Source organism: Python bivittatus, unplaced genomic scaffold (assembly GCF_059951505.1).
Source record: "Python bivittatus isolate LINGU-HERP-01145 unplaced genomic scaffold, Pbiv_v1 ctg000020_np1212, whole genome shotgun sequence".
Taxonomy (NCBI): Eukaryota; Metazoa; Chordata; class Lepidosauria; order Squamata; family Pythonidae; genus Python; species Python bivittatus.
Genome location: NW_028277030.1, coordinates 65,366,090 through 65,392,115, shown reverse-complemented (window position 1 = coordinate 65,392,115; position 26,026 = coordinate 65,366,090). Strand labels below are relative to the sequence as shown.

Genomic DNA, 26,026 nt, shown 5'->3' with positions numbered 1-26,026 from the left:
AACTGTTATAAAATCAGCAATCTAAGAAGCTGAGGATTTTTTTCTCTTTTTTTTCTTTTGTCCTATTTCCTTGTAGCTAATGAAAAAGAAGCAATGAAATACATTTTTAAATACATACTCTCCCCCAATAATTTAATAAACTGTGGTGCCATCTCATGAAGAATCAGGGTGGTTGCCTTGGTGACAGAGATTATCCTTGCTACTGCAGGATTCTGGCAGTTTTCTAAAAATGAATTCATAATATTTTGGATTTATTAAAAATATGCCTTTCTGATGGAGATAAATTGCATCCTTTCAGCTGGCCATGTAATGCTTCTATAAAAAATACAACTGCTTTCACAACTCAGCAAAAAGATATGATGTGATTAGTTGAAAATTAAAGCACATGCTATTTAAAAAAATCGTGAAAGGAAGCTTCAAAGAATGTGATTCATTCCACATTAAAATTTTAGCATTCCTTTAGGTTCAGGCTGCCCACACCAATCTCCAAATAATTTTTGTAGGACCCAGAGTCCTCTTGTCAGCAGTGCTACATTTTGATAGCCTTGCACTTTGAAGGAAGAAATCCACAAAAGCTGTGTATTAAACCTAAAATAGATTTAACTGAGTTTTTGTAAAACAAAACAAAACTCTAGCCAGAAAGTGGATGCAATTCAATTCCCTTTATATCACTTCTCCACCTATTATTTCTGGCCACTAAAGGTTGCAACCCTGTTTTAGGGGGCAACAAAGTTTTGAGCCATAAAATTGACCCTATTAACTAGCACAGACATGTATTCAGGGTTTGCAACAGGAACTGGCTTAACCTCTGCCCTTCCTATTAAAATGTGCCACCATGGCTGGGAATGGACAACCATGGATTAATCTTTAGGTTAAATGGCCTAAATATCAACCCTCTTCCTCCCCATACCTTTTCAGGTGACCCATTAGCTACTTAAGTTTCCCAGATTTCAAATTTTAAAAAGAGCAATTTTCCCACATAGAACCCAGCAAAATGAGCAGATACTATTCCTCTGTTCCCTTCATCTTGCTCCTTCTTCCATTGTGATTAACCAATAAATGACTGCTGACACTAATCTTCAGGACCAGGCAGTGCTTTTTTTCAAAGGGAAATAGTGCTTCAGAGTGAATGTGGGTGCACACAGGGCACCTTTCAGCAGCTCCTTCAACTAAATGTAACTTTTCCTGTGCTGCAACTGTGGAGGGCAGCCTCATGATCCTGAGAAATGACACAGCTGTTTTAAAGAGTTGCTGACAAACACTGCATGAGTGCCACTGCATATTGTGAAGCGCTTTTATCTCTTCAAATCCAAAGCACTGCATGGGACTACTAACTATAAAAATAAGTCTGATGTGCTTTTCTTATTTGTGCTGAACCCAGTTTGTGAACTATTTTGCTGGAGATTATGTCTGTGCACAAATAACAAAGATCCAGAAATCTTCATGGTCATAAATATTCGTCTTTTGTTTCCAAAAATGCATGAAATGATTTCCATTAAAGTATGTAGTAAATCCTTTGCATTCTTGTACATAAAATAGCTCTCCTGGGTGCATTTCTTACGTACCCAAATGCATATTCAGACTTGGCTGCAAACTAAAGTATCCAATATAGTCTACCAGTCCTAGGTCCATCAACCTTGATTTGAATCTATTCGTTCCAGCATTGTTGCCAATTATCCCATAAAATGTCATGGAAACCACTTACATTCTACTTGCATCTACATAACCGTGAATATAAAATCAATTGGCTAATTATAAGAAATAGCAACAGAGACTGTATTTCCAAAACATTTGGAAGGAAATGAAAACTTGTTGAATAGCCTTGGAGCAAGAGGTTATTAATTATATCAATCTATAATTTCCTGTTCTATCTTTTTGCAGTTGTTCAGCAAGATAAATTCATTTTTTTTCTTTGTCTTTAGCTTTGTATGTTTACTTATTTACAATATTTATGACATATGCTATAACTAAAGCAAGTCATAGAGAGTAATCAACAATTTAAAATGTAAGAAAAATAATTAAAATTATTCCTTTAGAGCAGCTTTAAACTAAGATATTATAAGCCTGAAAAAAGAGAACTCCTTCAGTCAGTGGTGACATGCCACTTAAATGAGTATCAGGACAAAATTTATGGGGACTGTATTCAGAAACCATAGGCCACTACTGAAAAAGCCTTGTAAGTAAGACCCTGCATTCTGTTCAGTGGGAACAGTTGGTCAAGAGCCTCTGAAATCTTAACATCTTGTTAGCACACATAGGGGCAAACCATTATATACATCTACTCTTGGGATGGAATAAAAAAATCAATTGGTTCACATTTTAAAGCAAACTTGCTTAATTCATACTTTTGGAACCACTACAGAAACCATAACACAGTTATTTCCCAAATTTTGTGAAATCTTTTTCTGACCAACAATCTATAGGGGAATGTATACAAAAGGTATTATATTATGGAAAATATGTTGCAGAATACATCTATTATGAGAATTATACATGAGAATCTCTATATGTGCCAGCTTCTGCCACCAAGAGTCATCACATAGGACAGCCAAAAAATGTCTGAAACCAAACTTGGAATCTGATTGAACTGGAACAGCAGAATCAGTTGTGTTGCAATCTGATTAGATCCAGACCTACTTGAGCACCTTACCCAAGGAAGATTTTCTTCACATCTGGGGTATCCGGGGCTTCAGTCAAAGCCACCGAGAGAAAGAGCAAAATGTATCACTATCACTAGGAAAATGGCTCAGAGCAGTTCCATTACATTTCTCTGAAAGCCAATTCTGAACTGAATGTTGAGGTTTTACCTTAAGTGATTTTTTTTTTTTGATGGAATACATTTTGAAAGCAGAAATCCTACCCAGAGCAAAGTATAAGGAGTATCTCTCTACTTCAAACATAATATTCCAGTCTTTATGCATCTGTAATGTTTTCTCTGCTTCCAGAGATCCAGATAGACAAGCCTGAAAAAATAGAGAAAGTGGAAACGAAGCCACCACTAAAAGGTAATATTATAGCTATTGGAGTATGTCTATATTCTGTGCATTGGCAGGCTTGGTTAAGCAGTCTCCTACCCAAACACATGCAAAGGGGTTGCATACAATGCCCTTGATGTCAGCAAGCAGAAAATGCAAGCCTTGAAACCAATTCTATCAGAAGATGCATTCTTTTTGTTGCCTAAGTTATCAAGCAGAATCAAATACCTGTTCAACATGGTCTCCACTCATTTTTATTGGAAAATAATCCACAATAGCATACAGGAGAAAACCTATTCATTTTTCAAAAGTTAAAAAAAGGAAGTTTGGATGCTCAAAATAGGACATGTCAAGAATGATGCCTTATGCATGGTGAGTATATTATTCATCAGAATTCCTATATTTCAGTTGTAAATGTGTCAACTTTTATGTGTTTGCACTGGTCTTCCTTCACGGCAATGAAACCATAACAGTTTCTCTTCCTCTAATTACTGGGTTCTTTTCTTTGCTCGCAGAAATCCAGATAGACAGGTCTGAAAGGCAAGAGAAAATAGAAAAGAAACTGCCACTCAAAGGTAATTAGTTTCATTTATTTTATCATCCAAATGTTTTATATATAAGAAGAATATACAAAACTGCCCCGAACCTTGGAAAACATATACAATTACTATATTGCATAAAGCAAACTTTTTGTACAATAGGATTTCCCATGACTATATCATACTTCACAGATCTGCTCTGGAAGAGTAATCTGTTTTGTGGGCTGCTTCATCAGCTTATAAATACCACTGGATATAACCAGTGCTTAAAATAATAATCAGACAACTAAAACCAGATGCGACCTTTAGGGTTAGCTTGGAGAAAATGCCTAAATCCTCTTTTATTCAGGTATGGTGGAGAAACTCTTGTAACAAGGGACATTGTCATAGTTGGTCTTGGATGGGGTAGCACTGCCCCAGACAGACCCAGTGCGTAATTTGGGGGTCCTCCTGGAGTCACGGCTCCTGCTCGAAGAGCAGGTGGCAGCCGTGGCCAGGAGGGCTTTTGCACAGCTTCGGGTTGTGCACCAGTTACGCCCTTTCCTGGATCGGGATGCCCTGAGAACAGTCACTCATGCCCTTGTTATCTCCCAGATAGACTACTGCAATGCGCTCTACATGGGGCTACCCTTGAAGAGTATCTGGAAGCTTCAGCTGGTCCAGAGTGCGGCCGCGCGAGCAATTTTTGGGGCCCGAAGAAGGACCCATATAACACCTTTGCTCCGTGAGCTGCATTGGGTACCAGTTTGCTTCCGGGTCCAATTCAAGGTGTTGGTTATCACCTTTAAAGCCCTACATGGCATGGGACCAGGTTACCTGAAGGACCGCCTCGTCCCCATGATTTCAACCTGTCCCACCCAATCTCACAGAGAGGGCATGCTCCGGATCCCCGCGGTAAAAGAACTTCAATTAGCGGGGTCCAGAAGGTGGGCCTTCTCTGCTGTAGCCCCCGCCCTTTGGAACATCTTGCCCCTGGAGGTGAGACAGGCCCCCTCACTCCAGGCCTTTCGGAGGGATTTGAAGACCTGGCTCTGCCATCTGGCCTGGGGCAGGGAGGGAGGATATCAAAAATGGGGTTGGCTGGCCCCTTAGCAGCCTGGTGTGGCCTCTATCGGCCTCTTGGATTTTTTAGCCTTTTTATCTTTCTCTTTGTACTTTGGTTTTATAATCTTTTAATTATGTATTGCCGATTTTAGTTTGTTGTAAGCCGCCCAGAGTCCCCCGTTGTGGGGAGATGGGCGGGGACAAGTCAAATAAATAATAATAATAATAACAACAGCAACAACAACAACAACAACAATGAGACCCATCTTCAGTGTGCAAGCCCATATCATGAGCTCATCTAGTTTAGCGGTTTATTCCTATAGAGGTTAATCAGATAGCACTTATTATTGCAAAATACTGGAGAACTAAAGTGTGAGAAATCTCATTGATTGAAAATTTAATATCTTGGCTAAGTCTTTATGAACTCTTCAATTAAAGATTCCTTTGTTAACATTTGCTAGGTTTTTTTTAGCTATATTAATAAAGCATTACTAATATATTACCTTTGTCTCTTCAAAAGTAGACCTTTTTTGGGTAGACCTATTTAATATGAATATTTTAAATCTCACACATACAGTTTTTTGTTCTTTTTCTTTCTTTTCTTATTCTTTTGATCATATTACGCTCTGATCGTTGGAATGATTGCACTGATCAGAAATGGAGCTAAACCATGGTAGGACCTTCTGAGCACTGGTATAGTACCACAAAGAAAAATGGAAGAAATGAAAGCTGGCAGTATCATTTGAGTTTGCAATTGCTGAATTTTTTAGTCTTGTCACCTGGATTGCCATCGGCTGACCCATTTCTGCCAGGGCCACCTGCTGCTGTCTGCCATTTGCTAAACTGAGCCCAGATTAACTTTTGACATTTGCTTGCAGCTGCTCCCAAAGCTGCAGTGGCTGCACTTAAGAGCTTCAAGTCTCTATTTGATGTGTGATGGGCAGCGGTGGGCAACATGCAAATAATTCCTCGTGTGTCAAATTCATTCCAGGCTTGCAGAAAGACAGCAAACTGGTTGCCGTAGGCTCCAACGATGCAAATGAGTTCTTAATTATGGCTGTTAGCAACATGGCCCTTCCTGGATTATCTCAGTCTTGAACAGAAGAGTGGGGAATAAACCAAATTAGGAGAAGAAGAAATATATTTTAATTTGTGCCAAGGTGTTAGTTTCTCCCTCTGTGTGTATGTGTGGTTAGGTTGACACCTTACAATATTAACAGATTATTGAAAACATGCCAGTTTAAGATGGCAGACCTTTTGCTTAACTTTTTAAAAATGAAACCCGTATCAGCTAGAAGGACCGATAAACATAAGAAAAGAAAGAAAAAGAGAACAAAATACTTTATAGGTAAGATTTTAAACACTCAAATAGGTCTAGTACAAAATGTCTGTCTTTGGGTAGCAAAGATAATATATTAGGAATACTTTGTTAATATAGCTAAAAAATAGAGAGCAAATGTCAACAAAGCAACCTTTAACTGGGGTGTTTGTTAAGACTTAGCCAATATATTATTTATTCAGTCAGTGCAATTTCTCACACTTTAGTTCTCCTGTATTTTGTAATAATAAATCTCACAGACATTAGAATTATTTAATTCTAAAGGGTATAATTGGATGCCAAGTTTTCAAAGCTAGCAATGGGAATAGGAATCTATATCTATATCTATATCTATATCTATATCTATATCTATATCTATATCTATATCTATATCTATATCTATATCTATATCTATATCTATATCTATATCTATAGATACACTTTCTTTGAAAACTATCTCTCTATCTCTCTATTTCTATCTCTATCTCTATCCTAAATGCTGCATTATTAAAACAGTGATATTGCTTCTGCTGACAGTGTCAAGTTATCTTGCCCCATTTTCTTATCTACAGTTTCCTGTTGTTTCTGTAGATTTCTCTGTATGCCTGCTAATGTCCCACCACTAATAGGAGACTGTAAAGCAGGGCCATGCTTTATCTCAGGGCAATATTTTGCTCCAGAAAGGTGATTTGCTTTGTAAAGTTGCAGGTGTGATATGATCCACCTCGCTGAGGTGAGGAGGCCATGCAATTCCATAGACAAGGTACTTTGCATCATCATCTACTCATCAAGTAGATATGTTCTCAGAGCAATGCTCTTCACTTCAGGGACCATATCTTGCCAAACGTTTCAAAGAGGTGCTCTACACAGACTACTGAAGTGAAGCATTTCTTTGGAACTTGATACACCCCTATCCATTATCAAGTGAACCCACTTATCACCAGACACTCTCCCCTTTAAATGTGCATTGGCAGCAATGTGACAGACTACCATGTACATTCAAAGGCCACGCAGAGGGATTTTGGGAAGGGGAATAGTGTGCCAGTCTAGATTTTTACTAAACTAAAGTAATAATGGTGAAACAATATATACTTTAATATATATATATATATTTTAAAATCCACAACACTCAGTGCAGAATTTTCATGAGGGTCATAGCATGACATGCCTTGGGTTAATTAATATAGGTCTGTGGGATACAGTGTAATTTAGCTGGCAATTTTTAGTTTGATCTCTTTTCATTAAAGCAAGAGTTGCTCTGTCTCCCAGAAGAAGGAGAAAGTGATTACTCACTTGCATATTCTAATGTATATAAATGATTTTAATTTAAAACTGCTTGTATAAATTAGAATGCCATAAAATAAGCCAAGCAGTATAGGTGCTCCTGGAATATTGTACACAGCCTCAGGCGCATGGCATGGCAACTGCCTTTAGAGGCAGTCAATCAGTTAAAGCCTGAGCAGGAAATAAATGGATTAATAACATTTTGGTGTATGTCTAGGGGAAGGCAGGCTTCTGGCTCCTCTTCTCAAGTTAATGCTTCCACCCAAAATATTGCATCGGTCCCAAGTATGACAGTAACTTCAGTAGCATTTGGAATCATTTTCTGAGATTAATTCTGGGAGTGCCTAAAGGTACATCTGCTTGCTTCCTAAGACTGGAAACCAAGAGCTATTTATGGTTCTAGGACCTTTTCCAGCTAGTCTTTAATTACTGGCTAAAGCTTTAAGAGATGCCAAATATTGCCTTCCTTAGATGCGCTTACAATGGCAACTAAGCTTCTGTAAAGGTGACCCCTGGCATTAGCATGTGATGCTGTTGATCCTGAAATTGGGGTTTTCTAACTTTTATTTTGTAGATCTACATAGTGCAAATGTCAAACTTGAAATTAAGACTTGGATCCTGGATATTTTTATGCAAACGTATGTTGTCCAGCTTAGGATGACAGAACTGCACCATAGCTTATGTTCATCATAAGATTTTGCTGCTTTTGTCACAGCCTTACCATTTTTGTACACATGTGGAGTGTTGTGGCACATGTTCAGAAGAGCAGAGCTTATATTGTGACAGTATGATATTGTTTTGGTCATTCTTCCCTTCACCCCTTGCCTTCTCTGCATACATCATCGCCACGGTTTAAACGCCTCAGATTCAGAGCTGGTTTGGTTCTGAAGGAAGTGGATGGTTTTAATCTGAGGAGGGCACTAATGCTGGCAAGGGAAAATACCCGTGATGCCAAAGGCGGTTTTAGAGGAGAAGGTGGCAGGAGTTCCATAAGAGTTAAGGTTCTGGTCTTAAGGACCAGGTAACATAGAAGATCTCCCTCATTTTACAGCCCCTTCTGCCAAGATATCAGGAACAATTAAACTGCAGACTTAGTTACAAGCAGACCTGCAAATGGTTCAGTTTTATGCTTTTTAATACAGATGTGAAGGTTGCCAGGACAGCATCCACCTTCTGCTTAAAGCAGAAAAGGATTGTTGAAATGGGTGCACCTTATCTGTTATATTCTGAAGACAAAGTGAAACAGCATACAGTTTGATATATTAAATAGAGTTTCAGCCTACATGTTACGGTCTTGTATCTAAGTAACCATTGGTCATAGATTTTATGGTAGTCTAGATAAATGTTATGCACAATTTTGTTTAACCTTTTATATAATTAGGTTTGCAAAATTAGGGTTTGAACAACCTTGGGGAATTTGTAAACATCTACCGGAACCTCTGTGGTCAGTGTAAATGGTATCTTAGAGTTTTAACAGAAATTTGAACATGTGATAATCTTTGGTTCTTTATTATTTTATTGATTGTTATGGCTTATGTTCATATAAATAAAAGTAGATGTGGGCTTTAAAATTGCAAATCAAGGTTAACCTTAAAAGTTGAAACTGGGTGAGGAAATGAAAATTTTAAAATTGGCCTAGTTGAAAGCTTTCATTTCATGTATATACTTCCCAGTACCATTTTCTTTCTTTCTTTCTTTCTTTCTTTCTTTCTTTCTTTCTTTCTTTCTTTCTTTCTTTCTTTCTTTCTTTCTTTCTTTCTTTCTCTCTCTCTCTCTCTCTCTCTCTCTCTCTCTCTCTCCACAGACACACGCACACACACACACATATATCAGTGTTAAAGAGTTGTTTATGTTTGTACTGGCCCGAGGCTAGAACGTGCTGCATTGGAGTCTCTTTGAAGCAGTGAGTTAACTTGTTAAGCAAGTTGGAATGTAGAAAAGTTTACATAATGAATAAATATATTTTTCTACCACTCAGTATAGGATGGCAATGTGGTAATTAGTTTGCCAGCCCTGCTCTTTGGATGTTGGCATCCTGGTCATTGCACAGTATGCTAATCTCAGACTGTAGAGCAACAGTGGCCATCGGTTCCTCATAAGGACATAGAAAGAGGCATAACTTCAGGCTATGTGCTTATCTAGGAAGAGCAGGGGTTGCCAAAATAAGAAACCTCAAGCCCCAGTGATGATTACACATTTTGACATCTCTTCCTTGGTGACATTGAATATTCACAGGCCATGAGAATGTCAGGATTTTAGCCTGAGTTTTAAGATAAAACAGTTGTTTGTTTAGAATATGTATGTGTGTATCTCTGTGTGTATGCACTCACACACATGCATGCATAATATGTTGTTAGATGACTGTTTTGGATTTTGATAGGATTTAACATTAGCATTTTGTACTGATGTAGAACTTGTAAATATCTACTGTACACAGAAATTCTACTGAGCTCGGTAAATTTTATTTCAGGGAATAAGATTATACAACAGCCACCTGGAGTCTTGTAAATAATAGATTAAACAACAAATTGTGGCAAATGGGTTATTCATCAGATATTTATTTTTATTTATTATAAAAATGTATATCATATCCTTCAAGTGCTTAAATACCACCTCGTGCAGCTAACAGGTAAAATACATACACACATTTACACTAAAGCTTTGTATATTTCCTAGGGCTACCAGATACTGGCTGCAGAAATTGGAATAATCTTTAGATACAAAAACTCTCTTTGCTGCTATCTAGTGGTGATTCAGATTTTAGCAACCAACATATGCTAGTCAGTGTTGTTTGTTAAAGCTGTGGGCAACAGAGAGTGCCCAGTGGGGCTTTATGCCTGCAGGCTCCACAGTGGCTACCTACTCATGCTTTACTATATTTATAGCACAGATGAGCTTCTGGAGGAATTGTTGGACTGAGATATGGTTACTAATGTTTTGCTGCCATCAAGGAGTCATCCGGAGTCTTGCAGCCCTGATATGATAGACCTATTCCAGATGTTGATGAACTACAAATTGGCCCAACCTAGATCTTTTTGCAGCCTAGATCTGGTAGCCCTAGCATTGCCTACCTTAAAATGACAAATAACTGTGCCACTGATAATTTGGCATTTATAGTTGGAGAGGCTCTTGAGGGTGAAAACACACATATACAAATTTGGGGCTGGAGGTGACTCTAGTTCTCTTGTGTTGCTGATCTGAAATACAACAGTTCCAAAGAAAAAAGGATGATCGTCACCATCATTAAGTCAAACCAGAGAGATGTGATACCTTACAGGCTAATTCACTAATATGCTATTGTGCATAGAGTCTATGTGGTCATAATGGTGCATCGAGTCATCTCCTAAATAAATAGGTATAGGGTTAGACCAATTTCCACTGCAAAAATCCACCAACCTGTCTTTTCTCAACCTTGTGGCCACCAGGTGCACTGGAATTGCAATTTCCAACATTTCCACTCAGCATAGGATCTTTAGTAAAAAAAAGCAAGGAATAGTGATTTTTTTTCTACTTGTATTTGCTATATCAAATAATTTTAGCCTCTTGTAATAAAGAATTTTGCTATACTTTGAGGACAGAAAATAGATTTTTCTCTGTCAAGCTAGAACCCCCCTTTTTTTTAATGAGCTGAACCATTTTCTCACTAAGTTTCAGAAGACCTTAAGAATCTTAAGCACGTAAGCAGAAATAGCAGTGGGGTGAGCGAGCTAGCAGCTGTTTGTGGGTGTTGATTCTGTATGTCCACAGAAGACAGGCCCCTAGCTAGCTGGATTTAAAAATGCAGTCCATCCTGAAGAATGGCTTGTTGAAAGAACACCCCATTGTTAATTCATCTCCTTGCAGCTGATCTAATTTCCAAAAATAAAAACCTTACTTGGCAGGCAATTTGTTAAGAATTCTTTCTTCTATTTGTTAAGAATAGAAAGTTGCACTGGTAAGAGGCAATGCACTGAGCTAGTAAATCAGCTTACTTATCTAATATGAAAAATTAGATTATGCAACAGAGGGTAGGTTTGGAGTCTGAACAACGATGGAGAAACATTGATTGTGTCACACCTACAGTAAACACATAGAGGGAGGCAGGGGAGATCCCACCGTGGTGTCTCTATGCTCTGTGTACATATACTACATGCTGATAGGATCCAGTACGAATCTTCATGGGGAGCAACTCCAGTAGACAGGTGAAGCCTGGTAGACACTGCTTTCATACCTTCCACTCAATATGTAACCATGGCTGACCTTCATGTGATTATTGTATGTGCAATGCAATCACTTTTACTTTGATCTAATTACAGTTTCAAAACTGGTACATTACAGAGGATAGAATCTAGCCTTATACCTGAGATCTGAATTTGAGTTTAGATGAACCTCACTGGGTAACTCAACTTTGTCACACATGAGTATTATACCGCCCAGTGCTAATTTTGCATATGTATTTGATAGCATTATTTCATGTTACTCTACTAAACTGTAGGTCACTTAGAAATGTGAATGTATTGGTATTGTTATTTATAGTAATTCACAAAGAGAAACCTGAGAAACCTGAGAAACCTAAAAAACTAGAGAAGACCAAAAAACTTGAAAAAGTAGAAAAGCCTCAAAAAAAGGAACTTGTTAAAGGTGAGTAATAACTACTGGTCATAATCTTGGTAATCAGGTTAACCCTGTGATTGCCTTTTGGCACAGTTGACGTATTGATGTATACAATCAAGAATGTAGGTACTGTGGGATACTATCCATTCTGTTTTATGCAGATAAGACAGTCATTTAGTTCTCTTTGCACATATGTGTGCACATGAATGTATAATCCACTGTTGAAATTTAAGGGACCAAAACAGTGCTAGATGTTATGCACTTTTCAGAAACATGAATTATCAGTTTTTCCAACAGATGCCCAGGTAACATGAAATCTAACTGGATTTGGCAGCTCTTTGCTTCCTAACAAAATGGAAAGCTCAAACTGCATCACCCCCGCATGAGAAAAAATAAATTTCCTCTTTTTCATCTACAGTATTGTGAAGATCATACTATAACGAGCAATACCTCCATATGCAAAAGATTCTTATTACCTCAACCCCCACACAATTGTTTCACAGGTCGGATGGCTTAAAAGTTTTGCCAATGGCATAACTGTGAAGCTGCAGTATGATTATATTCATTTACAGAGCTTGAATCGACAGCAAAAGAGCAATATCCGGTTTTAATTTCTAATCAAGTGAAGAACTGAATGAGAATATGTGAAAACAATAACTAGACTGGATTTACAGGATTATTAGCTTTCCCATAAATGTCTATCATATGGATAATTAGAATAGATTCACAAAATGTCTTCCAACAATTTACATTTTGTTAAACAGAATTAGAAGCAAAACTTCTGGTCCTCTTTGCCTTGTGTGTTGGAAAAAGAAGTTTCATTTAAATTTAACTTTTTACTTGAGGTCCTGTAATGGTATTACCTTGGGAAATAGGGGAGGGGGGAGAGATGCTGCCTAGGGAACAATCAGATAAGAGGGGGTGTAGCCTGCAGCTGCATAACGGAAGGAGAAAGAAGCTCAGAAAGGAACCTCCCTAACTTATCAGGCAATAAAAGAGATGATGGGAGATTTGTACTTTCAGACTTGCAAGGTTCTATTAACATAGCCTTACAATATAGTACAGCTAACTTGTCTGGTTGTGTTTTCTGTCTGGTCTATCTGGGAAGGCTGACAGGTCCTGGTCTTTTGTAAATCCACCCACAGATACTGGTTTCCATAGAAAATGGCATATTAATGTTCACTACAATAAATGCCAAAGCCCACTGGATCCTTCTTTAATAAAAACACCAACATTTTGGAATCAGGATCTGACTTCAGTAGATTTATGTTATTTGGAAATATATTGATCATAGTGCCTCCTTTTTGTATTGATTTATTTTATATTTTGACTGTATTGAGGTACATTTCATGAATAAACAAAGTGGATGAGCAATAAAAAAGGAATAGGATTTCCATGGAAATCTTGCACATACTATATTACCATGAATGGAAGGGAAAGTGTAGCACAGTAATATAGCAGAGTAAGAGCAATGCCAATAATAATTCAGAAAATGTAATTGTACCATTTTGCTAAGATGGTATTTTTAATTGTATATCTAAATATATTTATTTGCTTGCAGTGCTACCCAAAGAAAAACCTGAAAGACATGAAAAACTTGAAAAAAGAGAAAAACCTGAAAGGAAAAGCAAATATGAACAACCTGGAAAGATGGAAAAGAAAGAAAAAGCTATAGGTAATTATAATTTTCATGAATTCTGAAGAAGAGCAATACAAATCCCAATGTGAAACTCCTATAGGAGATAGGGAGAAAAATATTCCCTTCCCCAAATCAATTTTTGTTGAGAGATGAAACATGAAGCTAAATTTGGCCTTCATTTTTGCTTCATCATGTGGCCAGAAATCAGTTAAAATCCATAACTTAAAAAAGGACCAATCCCTCTTCCTAGACAAGGTTCTCATGTATCTTCTAGCCTGTTTAGGTATTAAGCTATAGCATAAGCTTCCAGGTATACAAAGCAGAGTTTAGAGTTCCTTGTTTGTTTCTGTTCTTGGTCTTTCATAAATTGATTCTGGTTTCCAGAACCAGAGATTCTAGTCTTTGAAGAAATAATGAGAGCTATGACTAATATTTCAACATTCATGCTGAACATATTCACCTCAAATTATTATTTCTAAATCTGCATTGCCAGCAAATGGTAAGACATGGGTTGTCATAGAACAGATTCAGTGTGATTTCTCAATTAAGAGCATCAGCTGAAGACTTGGACAAGCAGCTTCTATCTCCCACTGAGCCATTAAGATCACAGGGTGATTAGTAACATCTCCATGATACCTTCCACATAGAGTCCAATCCTGCTGCTGCTTTATGTAAGAAATCAGTGCTTTCAGCTGTGAGGAAACAATGGGTGAATTCCACCATTTTCAGTTTTTAAAAGCCTAAAATTTTATCTGATTATAGTAGTTGCAAGCTATTGAAATTTGAGGAAGGGCAGTGAGGTGACAGAAGAAAAGAAAAGAAAATTGGTTTTAATTAAAGAAGATAATAAACCATTGTGTTACGGTAGACTAAGCAGACTGAAAAAAGACTTACTTGGCAGTTGCCAAATTGTTTGTAGACAATGTCATGCTCAGTGTTAACTCCTTTATTCTTTAAGGACTTGGATCACCAAATTTCAGCTTGTTGCCTACTGACTATCATTTTTAGGCACATCACTGCCCATGTACTCACCACAAAAATATCATGATTTCCTGTTCAATAATAGTAATATTCTTCCCATGATTTTTGCAAAGATTTGTAGGGGGAAATGTTTCCTGCCTTATATAAAAAATATGCAACAATATGTTTATATTTTTTATTGGGATCTCAAATAATGAATAAGTTATGGTGGCCTATGAACTTCTAGTTCAAGAGAAGTCAAAATCAGCATATTACATCTGCTGTGGATTGTGTTCAATGAGTAGATTTCCACGTATGCTACATTTTTCCATTCTCTCCTTTCCCTCTCCCCTCATAGGCCTCCTGCATAACTGAAAATCTGTTCCAGAGGATCCCAAGTCCCCAAAGTAGAATTAGGGGTGCTGGAGCCTGCAAGGGGAAGGGTAAATCCATTCCACTGGCAGATGTGTTTTCTTCAGCAGATAAACACAAATTGCTTCCACCCGTTATGATTACCCCATGAAATTGGCATGAAAATGACGGTGCTCTCTCAGGCACAAAACCCACTTGTGTACTACTTTGAAAGTTGATGGATGATAATAAAAAACTAATTATATTGTACTTGCCTACAAAGAAAATGACTTGCTTAAGGCAAGAGGACATATGGCATTTGTAGGAGCACTTATGGTCATTTTTCACTGTAGTGTATTGAATTTAATGTTTCCTTATGGCACAGTCATGGCCAATTGGGGCTAAGGGTCATATATGGCAGGGAATAGAACTATTGACTGACATAGCTATTATTTGTATGAATAACTTCAGTTGATAAACCTGGTTTTAAGAGGATTATCAATGGAATTAGCACCGTGGGAAGGGGTTTTATGTACATGCTCATGCGTGTCTATAACAGTCCACAATCATTCATATTTCTCTTGTGGTTATCTCTTAAAATGTAAAGGATCTTGTTTAAAAACTGGCCATTTTGACATCTTACAAGTGCATTAAAATATTAATAAGTTGCTTCTAGTAGCAATTAAAAAACACAAAGGACCTGGACAAATGCAGTGTCAAAAATCTCACAACTCAGCAAGCTGCCAGTGAAGGTGAAACAGTTTAGAATGAATTCACATTCTCACCCCATTCCTGAACAGATGTTTCAGATCTGGGCTTTTTTTAAAAAAAAAAATCATGCACCTCTTTCAGTGTTCTTTAAGAATCAAAAGTGAAATAAGAGCTTATTTTTGGTGGCAGAAATATGATAATTTTCAGAAGCCACACAAAAGGCCCACAGCTTATAGTTGCTGCTGAACTTAAGCTAGCTGCGATGACTATTGGATAGCTCTGAACACGCTTGGCCCTTCCCTATTGCTACTGGTAGTTCCTCTGGTCCCTCCCTTAGACTCCAAATAGAGAGAAAACCCTTTGGAAAATAGATTATTAGTTAGCAGTTTCTATCATTAGTTCCCACTGCTTCAAGAAACAAATTATCAGTCCAAACCTGAGGCTTATTGATTGGGATACGTATTTCAAATACCTCCTCCTAAATCCAAGGCAAGCATTTATTTTGGGGAGAGGAAGAGAAAGAGGGAGAAAAAAAAAAAGTTTCTAGGTACAGAAGAGAAAAGGCATTAAAGCATTGCTACAGTAATGATGTTGTTGGGCTTCATAGAAGGGGCAGTTCATACATTTCCCTCTAAGGAGGCCATTTGTACAGCATCTCATTTTTTCAAGCCAAAAGGAAAAATAACGTCTCTTTGTTTGCACATATTGATATAGTGCTCAACTCCCAACACATTGTTGTTCTGCTCTTTTCTCTTAAGTCCTCTCGGGTATGGCTACTTCCCCTGCAGTTTACCTCCCAGCAACTATAAGCAAAAACAGCAAATGAAAACAGCGGTGACAGTGATTTTTCTTATAATTGGGAGAGGTAGGATGCTATCATGTGGATGAGTATGTGAAAGTGGCTCATTCCTTATATTTGCATTTGTTATTGCATTTATACCTCCACTTTCTCCTGAGCCTTTTCTCCTTAAGCCTTTTCTCCTAAAATGGCTTAGGGTGACTTCCCTAATTATATCCCTAACTACAGCCCTATTAATTAGGCTGGGTTGAGAGAGGGTGACCCAAAGAAATCCCATGAATTCAGTGACTGAGTGGTAGTTTGTATCTTGATCTTAGTCCAGTGCTTTAAGCACTACGGCGTACAGGCTCTCTGCATATTGAGAGACGTAGATTTATACCCAGCCCACGATTCCCATATGGAGCGTGCAACATTGAACTGCAGAAAAGGGATAAGGAATACTAAGCAACAGAAATGATAAGAGAAATGAAAAGAGATATATAAACTCTAGATTTAACTGACCTTGGTTTGGCAGCCTTTGGAGTTAATGGGCAAAATCTGCTGAAGAGGGATACGCTGTGCTAGAATATCAGCAGCAATTGAGGGAAGGCAGGAGGCAGGGCCTGGAGCTGCTAAGAGGAAGAAGGGAGAGACGGAGCAACACGTGCTAGCTTTGTCCCGCTTGTCATCCATGCCCTACCTGCTTTTGTTGGGGTTATGTAAACCTTTAATTTAATGAACATCTGGCTTTCACAGACACCCCCTTTGCCCCATTAGTCTGTTCAGTGCAGGGTTTAGTGTGCAGCTAAGCTTGCTTTACACACTATACCCCTTCATACCTTTCTGGGGATCATAGCAAATGAATGTGTGTCAGTGTGCATGTGTATGGTAAAATAAAGTAGTGAAATAAATTAACTAAAAGTAATATTAATATTCAATTAATTCAATTTCATTCCTGTTCCCAACTCACTTAAATATAAAAGAAAACCTTTTTGAAATGCCATTCCAAGTCTAGTTCAGCTCTTGGCTTAATAAAATCATATACCCCTGTCGTGGATGACCTACGTGTTTATTATTGTTACATTTACATCCCACCTGTGCTAGAAGGAGTTCAAGGTTTTTCCATTTCTTTCCTTACAAGACTGAAAGATGAACTTCATGGCTGGTTGCATTTCATTCTATGTTTCCTCAGTCCTTGCGTGGTGCTTTACAGGGTTGTAAAAAGGGCCTTTATGATGTTCCCAGTGTTTTTTGTTTTTCTTTTAATTCAGAGACTCAGAGACATAGAAGCAAATGGAGGTTTACAACTTTTATTATTCACTTCCTGAGCTAAAATTTCACTTAATCACCATATTCACACAAGCAATCAAACCTCACTAAAGTCTAGCTGGCCAGACTTGGCTTGAAGTCTAGAAAAATCAAGATGGCATATCTATATAGAATGTTTGTTCCATGTGATGATTCCCAAGGATTCCAGTTCCCAGATACTTTTGTAACATCCAGCAAGTCTTGACCAGTTCATCAAGATTTGATCAGACCCAGCTTGGGACTACTGTTACAGCTCCTGGTACTTTTCCACCAAAGTGTCATGACCACATTCAGTTCACATCAGATAAATCAGTTGTTTTGGGAATAACATTTTCTTGTGAGAACTCTTCTTTGATTGCCATTTTCCGCATGCTACCTAAGCTGAAGAGAGCCAGTTTGGTGCAGTGGTTAAGGCACCAGGCTAGAAACTGGGAGACATAAAGCCAGATGGGTGACCTTGGGCTAGTCACTCTCTTTCAGCCCTAGGAAGTAGGCAAGGACAAATCACTTCCAAAGATATTGTCAAGAAAACTGCAGGGATTTGTCCAAGTGGTCATCAGGAGTCAACACTGGCTTGAAGACACACATACACACAAAAAGAAGCTGAACAAATGTTTCTACCTTGAATGGGACTCACATATTCCATCTATTATGTATGTCAATTCACACAAATTCATGGTATATTGTTATCACCATACCATGGCATTATACAATTATTGGCATTTCATTCTAGTGACAAGAACATAATGGGCATTAATATGGTTATATATGGCTAAGATGTTCTAAGAAGTCCTATACTCCACTAGCATATTAGCTGTGACTTTGTGTGAGTTGTTATTTTCCAAGATCTGTTACTGAAATTTGATAAATTTCTCTTATTGTTGATTTTGCTATATTCTATCCTTGTCCCATAAAGGGACCATACTTATATTCTTTTTTTAAAAAATTGTTTCAGTATCTTCCAAGGAAAAGCCTGCAAAGCAAGAGAAAAAGAAAGCACCTCCTTCCCCAAAAGGTAACTTTATTAATCTACCTTGAGAAATAGTTAAACAAGCAGCATGTTTTGGATTCCTGGGATGGGGGCAGAACTGAACACAGAATGTTCTGTTCCATGTCATTCTGTCGTCTGCATGAGTCCTCTTGAAATAGCCCAAGAACATGTGAGTCCAACTATCCTCTGGATGATGTCTGTCAAGGTGTATATCCTCCCTTCAGATTTCCATTTTGGATTTTCTTCCCCAACACCTCAAAGGATGAACTCTGATGAAATGCTCTAGGCGTGGTTTAATGCAGGCTGTATTTTCTCAAAGAGCTGTTATTCCTTCATTACTCATGTTTATCTTTTATCATCAGATCACCTGTGAAACCGTAGAACAGTGTTTCTCAACCTTGGCAACTTTAAGATGTCTGGACTTCAACTCCCAGAATTCCCCAGCCAGCCATGCTGGTTTAAAGTTGCCAAGGTTGATAAACACTGCCTTAGAATGTGAGAAATGTACTGTGCGCAAGCTTTCCTGGGCAGTTGCCTCTTTCCAATCAGAGGTGAGACATTTGTCTATGTGGCTTTCCTGACAGATTTTCCTTCAACACAATTACCGTTGGGTATCTGCTTCACAAAGTGCCATCTCCTATGGAGGAGACACCAAACATCTCTACTGTATACAATCTGCAGGCTGATGGGTATTGTAAGAAGTGGTGGTGGTGGTTCTTTTTCTCCAAAATTAGTGGCAGAGAGACGTTTGTAACAAGGCCTTTTACCCGTGTATCAGTTTTTGATTAAGTGAGACTCAGGCTATTTCTGAGGTTGTTTGCTATTGCTTTATATATGACTTTCATCACCTCTAAAAATAGAGGTTCATTTTGTGCTGTTTTATTTACCACACCAACTTTTTCATTCTCCTATATTACTGTGTTCTCTCACTGACAGTTTCACGTTTATTCTACAGCAAGGCAAAAAAAGATGCTGGGATAAGCTGTTCCTATCTTAAATTGCTGCACATCTTGTAGGGTAGAAGTTCTGAGAGAGGAAGGTGGCTGTTCCTTGTATTGGCATCCTATTTTTAAATGAGCTTTGGGAGAAAGTACAGAGAAATCTATAGGTTTTTCATTGATTTCATTTTTTTCAGTCTTTATATGTATACATTTGTGTGGAGAGGTAGGATTTTAAAGTTTTAATACTTAAGTGTTTACTATAGAAGTGTATTAACATTGCCCAACAGACTGTTTTTTTAAATTAACATTGGAATCTTATGCATGTTTACTCAAAAGTAATTACCACTGAATTCAATAGGGCTTAATCCAAAGTAAGTGGGCACAAGATTGCAGTAATCCTATTGAACTTAATGGGAATTGCTTCTTAGTAGCCAGCATAAAATAGCATTTTATGGTATGTTTATGATCTTTTCCCTGGCTTTTGTGATTTGCAGAGTGCCACTTATATTAAAACAGAATAAAATTCAAATTTAAACATTAACAGCAAACACTATTTGACTGAAACTTCATTTTAACAGCATAAATGTGGGGAGGGGGTTGCCTGATATTCAGGAATGGCAAGTGACTCAGACAATAAGGCATTGTGGGTTTTTACATCATTTGTGTGATGATGTCATCAGGATGAAAATGTGTTCCGCGGCTTGCAAAGTACGGTGCCTAATCTGATAAAATTAGGTTTGCTATATTAAGAACTGGAGCCTCAGGCTTCAACAGTAACTCTAGTTTACTAATAAATCAATAGGTGGCTATACATCCTAATGGAAAGTGCATTAAAAACATTGGTCTTAAAACTTATGTTTCTTCTATCATAAAGAATACTTATGAAGCTATTCAGAGTTGGAGCTGTTCTAGTTAATATAGGTGATAATGGACCTGTTATCAAGAGAGATGATTTTGATGTTGGTGGTATGTTGGAGAATGCTTGAAAAGTAAGTTTCAACATCTTGCAACTAAACTCAGAAGCCATAAACCATTGTTGCTGAGTTTGCCATGGCTAGACTATGGGCTGAATAGATTTGTTTTTCTTAGTATTCATTGGAACATTAGCATTGTGTGCAAGATGCAGTCTCTGAAATGCCTTCAAAGGCAGCTCGGTGTAAATGTTGTTACAGTAAGCTCTCCTAAGGGATCCTCTTCTCTGACAATGGATAGGATTTGTGAAAGTTATCTCTGGCCATCACTGTGATCTACTTCTCCATTTTCAGATAGCAAATTTCTCATCTTCAATATTACAATTCTCCAAGGGCCAGGAATTACCTTATTAACTACATCTTAGCATTCTGTCAATTTGGCTTTATCATTAGATTGTGACAGACACTCCTGAATGTTCAATTAATGATGTAAACTCTTTGAATATGTTTTCTTCCATTACTGCGTTATGAAAGAGTAGTAAGCAAGGATTTTTCAGCAAAAGTAATATGGAGAACTTCCTGAAAAATCCAGAGTCTCAGGTGATGGGGAAGAGCCATATAGTTCCTGAGATGGCAAAAATAGTCTTGAGACCAATCTACCCTCTCCCATCCAAAATAGTCCATTACTTTTCCACAGTTGCTGTCTTTGCAGAATAACAGTTCCTGCAGTCTAAAAGAGCCTTGCTTTTTTCTGTTCCAGTGTCAAATGTGATAGAAATGTACATTTACTTTGCAAACACATGTTCTCTGCATGTTCTTTAGTCAATGAGGAAAAAAAAATAACACATGAGGTGATGTGGAGGATCCCAGTTCTTCTCTTCTTATCCTCTGTATTGATGGGAATAGTCAGTAGTAGAGGTGTGCCTATTTTTTAATTTCACCTAGTTATACCATTCTACAGCTTTGGAACCTTGATCATTCTTATACACATTTCCAAAAAAATTGGAGCACTTGAAAATGATTTGCGCATATGAAGAGTGAGATTATGTAAATCATGTGATTATCTGTTGTATCAAATTACTATTTTACTCCACAATTTTGTAATGTGCACCAAATATATCAGGAGAACTGATCTGTGAATCATTGTTATACAACATAAAACAATTACATTTATGCCAGCCAATTGAAAACCCATTAAAACAAATGTGTCTTAAGCTATCTGTATTGTTAGGTGATAGATGATAGATGTGATTACATAAGTGTTCTGCATGTTGTAGCATAATGGAATTAAACAACAAAATTACCTGAAAACATCACTTTAGTGTTTTCAGGGGAATTAAGCATCATGTATCTTACTGTAGTTCTACATATTATATAAAATGCTGGCAAAGTAATACTAACATCTTTAGTGAGGATTACATAAAATTTCACTATTTAACTCTTCAAATTAAAACCATATTAACATTCCATAGATATGGGATTCCCAATCCACATCAATTAATTTTTCTTAGATGAACAGAATTAATTAATATTTGTGCTTTACAGATCGATTGGTAAAATAAGGTTATTTTCTTATTTCAGTAACAGAAAAAACGAAAACTGAACGGCAAGAAAAAATGGAAAAAAAAGTTGTCACAAAAGGTATTTCTTTAGTCATTCATAATTTTCAGGAGTTTATTCTAATAATCACAATTCAAAGAGTTAAAGTTGTTACTGTTGTCAACGGAAGATGAGAAGTGTACTTATTTAACAGGACTGATCATGATTACTTGGCACTTCAAAAAGATATCTCTCTAACAATTCGTTTTAGTACTGCTTGGCCAAGTAATCATTAAAATGTTCAGAATCATATGGCAAGGAGGGGAATGCAGAGGCCAGATCACTCCAGGAGGCTATTGATAAAGTAATGATAAAGCCAATAAGATCTAAACATTAAAATGAATCATATCAGATGGGAACCTATATGAACATTATGTTTTTACTTTGCAATAAGACTTGATCCAATTTTCTTCTTGTGATCAAACAAATCTCCAGATGCTTTTCCAATGAGTCCCTGGGATTGATTGCAACATTTATTATTGTTTCAAAATGCATGTGTTTGCATTTAATTCTACTTCCCCTATTTGAGTTATTGAATTATTTGCCCCTTCAAGTTCTCCTTGCAAATTTCTAGAGTCTAGACCAGTGTTTACCAATTTTGGCAACTCCCAAATATGTGGAATTCAGTTCCCCAAATTCTCAGCAATGGTTATGCCGACTGGACAATTCTGTGAGTTGAAGTACACATATCTGGAAATGGCCAAGTTGAGAAATCCTTGTCTAGATATTTCTTCATTCTTTAATGTGCAGAATTTAAATGTTAAGAATCTTATTGTTTGGATGTGTTACTTATTTTACTGTTGTCACTCTATAGTTTTATTTTATTCAGAAAACTAGATAAATAATAACTTCATTAAGTAGAAGTGTGCCCAAGTACAAGTCAAAAAGCTAGGCCTTACTCTCTTGAAATTACTTTAAAAAAAATCTGTAGATATTTGAATTAGGTCCTATCTAAACAGTCTGCTTAAAACAGTTAATTCTTCTATACTTTATATTTTCCACTGATGGTTAGCAATGACTCCTCAGTCTCAGTGGGGGTTGGACTAGAACAGGGTTTCCTCAACCTTGGCAACTTTAAGACGGGTGGACTTCAACTTCCAGAATTCCTCACCCTGCTAGTCCAGGACCTCCAAGACCTCCCTTCCAACCCTATGATTCTATGATTTTATAACTACATAAGCTTGTACTGAAGATATTTTAGATGCTGTGTGGAAGGGATTTATGAAAAAGTGACTTTTGAACCTAAAACATTTATGTTGCATGCAGATAAAAAGAGCAGCCAAGTTGAAGAAAAGATAAAAAAAGATGTGAAAGGCAAAAAGACCGAAACCAAGGCACCTGAAAGACTAAAGCCCAAGGAAATCAAAGCAGAGGAAGTTACGTTACCAAAAGCCAAGGAGAAAAAGGAGACTGCTCTGGTGGTCAGAGAAAAGTTGGATCAGAAAGGTAAACAATAGCAGGAGGAGGTCATCAAGGAACACTGAAGTGCAGGAAGGAACTCAGATTCCCCCCTTTTCAGGAAGAACTAATCCGTGATTAAAAGAGTTGGGAGGGGGCGTCTTCCTCTTGGATTCACTGATGTCTACTTCTTTTAACTAATGATTGTCTTAGGAACAAATTCCACTGCAAAAGCATTTCCAGCATAAGAACAAAGAGGTGAAACCTCTTACCTTGTCTAACAGAAGGAACAGTGACTAGTGGGCCCCATCTAGAGAATGCTTCACATTCTTAAATCTAAGCAGAGAATTTGTCAGGAACTGGAATGAGAAAGGAAGAGAGGTAGGCAGAAACTGGAGAACATAGATCTTTGAGATCTATGTAATTTATATCTCTTTCTACAATATATACATTGAATGTGGAAAGGTGGAGGTATGGGGAGGATTGAATATGACATCATCAGCCAGCCAGCCAGCCAGCCAGTTTGCTGGCTGTTCTGTGAATTGTATGTTTCTGATATGTGTATTTCTTTTTTCCACCCCATCCATCTATCCATCATGTAATAGATTCAGGGCTTTTATAAGGTGGGCTAAAAGAACCATACGTAACAAGGGGATAAAATTCAAAATATAACAGCAAGAAGACTTAAGCGAGTCTCTCAGTTTCACTCCAGTGCCAATTGCCAAGAGGAATCCGAGAGCATAGGAGTTCTTATGGATTCTAAATGCTTATCTAGCTCATTTTTAAAAACCACAGTAGCCAGTTGAATGCATTAGGAAACCTACAGGTAGGACACAACTTCAACAGTATCTTCTGATACTGCTGAACAGCACTGCAAGATTGTTGTAAACCAGGCAGAGCTTGGCCTACACTATAACAATATGTCACTTTGATAGCAGAAGTTTCATAACTGACTTTTCCCCAACTATTCCCCTCTGGTATGGGAACAATGAACTGTGTTTGGTTTGGGATTTCATTATTGGAGCTACTTTTAGTGCTTCACATGAAGGACTGAATAAAAACAGCAGATTGTCTCTTCTGGTGCTACGTTTTGATTGGGCACACTAGTGCCTAGTCCAACTACATTCACAGTTTGAATTTTTCCATTTCTTGCTATTGATAACTCTCATTAAAAAAACAATTCATAAATCAATCACTGAATGACTTATTCAAGAAGTAAGATACTCCTTTGTGTTCTTTTAGTTTTTAATTCTTGATTTCTTTTTCTTGGTTTATGGAGAGGAAAAAACAAATTCAGGATAAAGTGCAGGCCCTCAGAGGAAAAGGCACAGTGATTGAACCATTTGGTTACCAACTTTGGACTCAACCTGGACTTCTTGCTTTCTGTCTTAGATGGACATCTTTACTTGTCCACTTCCACCTAGCACATTCTATTGCTCTTCCTGTTGCTTTCTTCTCCAAATGATTCAGTTCTTGTTTGTAGTTCCATCCAACCACTCCCCTTTAAAAGATATTCCAGTTAATAGCCTCTGATTTTCATTTCTTTGTCCTTGTAGTTAGTCAGACAGCTTTTAGTGACCACAATGCTGAGTCAATCCTAACTGAGGACTTTTCAATTTCACCCAAACTTCTCTGCCCCTTGCAATTCCATTCCACATTGTATATATTTTTTCTCCTTCTTCATACATTATACTTCTCCCAAATCTGCTGATGGTTTTCTTTTAAGCATGGATGATAGCATTTTGGCAACAAAAGGATTCACACAGGGAGACAGTAGACAATAAATATCACACAAATCTTCAATTTGAGCTGCTTAAGATTTTTGCACACTTTTTTTTTTAACTTTTTGGAGGGTGGGGGGATAAAAATCTTCCTGTGCACTTATGTGCTGCACAAAAAATAATATATTTTTAAAGCAATTAATGGTTAGGTCCCATAATCTGAGTTATTTTCTTAGCAATTATCAGGACTATCTCTTGAGTAAAAAGGTAACATGCATGTAAATAAAATAAGGACAGCACGCATCATTTTTTTAAAAAACTCTTATTATTGATTTGAAAGATTACGTAACATTTTAACATATCTAAGTTAAGAACATTTGTGCATCATCTTTAATTTTCAAGTCCTCTCATATAAATTACTTTTTAGGAATAATTAAATTTGTTAAGTATGGGTTTCTCAATTTTTTAAAGCTCAAATAATTCATTCCAGAATTTGTATTAAAATTCTTGTGCTTTATTGTTTGGGTTTCTGTTATTGTATGCATGTTTGTGCATACCTTCCCTGGTATTTGTATTTCTCCAAGCAATTTCCTATAATATTATGTGTTCATATGCACATTTATTCCAATAAACACATTTTTGTGCTCATCATTACCTAGTATATGCATTTTATGTCTTTTTATTTACTTGTGAATTGTATTGCCAAACTTGGAAAAGTGTTAGTTATTTCCATTCAGCTTGTAAGGTATAAATATTGTAAGTCTGTATAAAAATCACGTTGAAAAAAATCTCATGCGTCCCAATCAACTGGACTATGAATATGGGCATTATTTTTTAGCCATTGTAGATTAGGAAACAACATCAATATTTAGTTTTATTTTTAAAGCTGTTGAACCTTAGCTTTACTATTCATTCACATTAGTTTTTCTGATCTGTTTCATCATTTCTGTCTTTTTGACAGATGT

General features: G+C 37.2%; 1 protein-coding gene across 38 annotated transcripts in view; it reads left to right on the top strand.

The window, feature by feature from the left end:
* Window positions 1-26,026, top strand: part of TRDN (triadin) — a 241,826-nt gene that overhangs the window by 49,462 nt on the left and 166,338 nt on the right. For 37 of the 38 annotated variants that reach the window (XM_088140069.1, XM_088140090.1, XM_088140105.1 and 34 more), the window contains exons 6-12: window positions 2,946-3,005; window positions 3,491-3,550; window positions 11,676-11,780; window positions 13,315-13,428; window positions 18,456-18,515; window positions 21,925-21,984; window positions 23,209-23,388. In XM_088140069.1, coding sequence (XP_087996195.1) covers window positions 2,946-3,005; window positions 3,491-3,550; window positions 11,676-11,780; window positions 13,315-13,428; window positions 18,456-18,515; window positions 21,925-21,984; window positions 23,209-23,388 — 639 coding nt within the window. The remainder of the gene's footprint in view (window positions 1-2,945; window positions 3,006-3,490; window positions 3,551-11,675; window positions 11,781-13,314; window positions 13,429-18,455; window positions 18,516-21,924; window positions 21,985-23,208; window positions 23,389-26,026) is intronic. The other variant, XM_088140165.1, reaches the window with a different exon arrangement.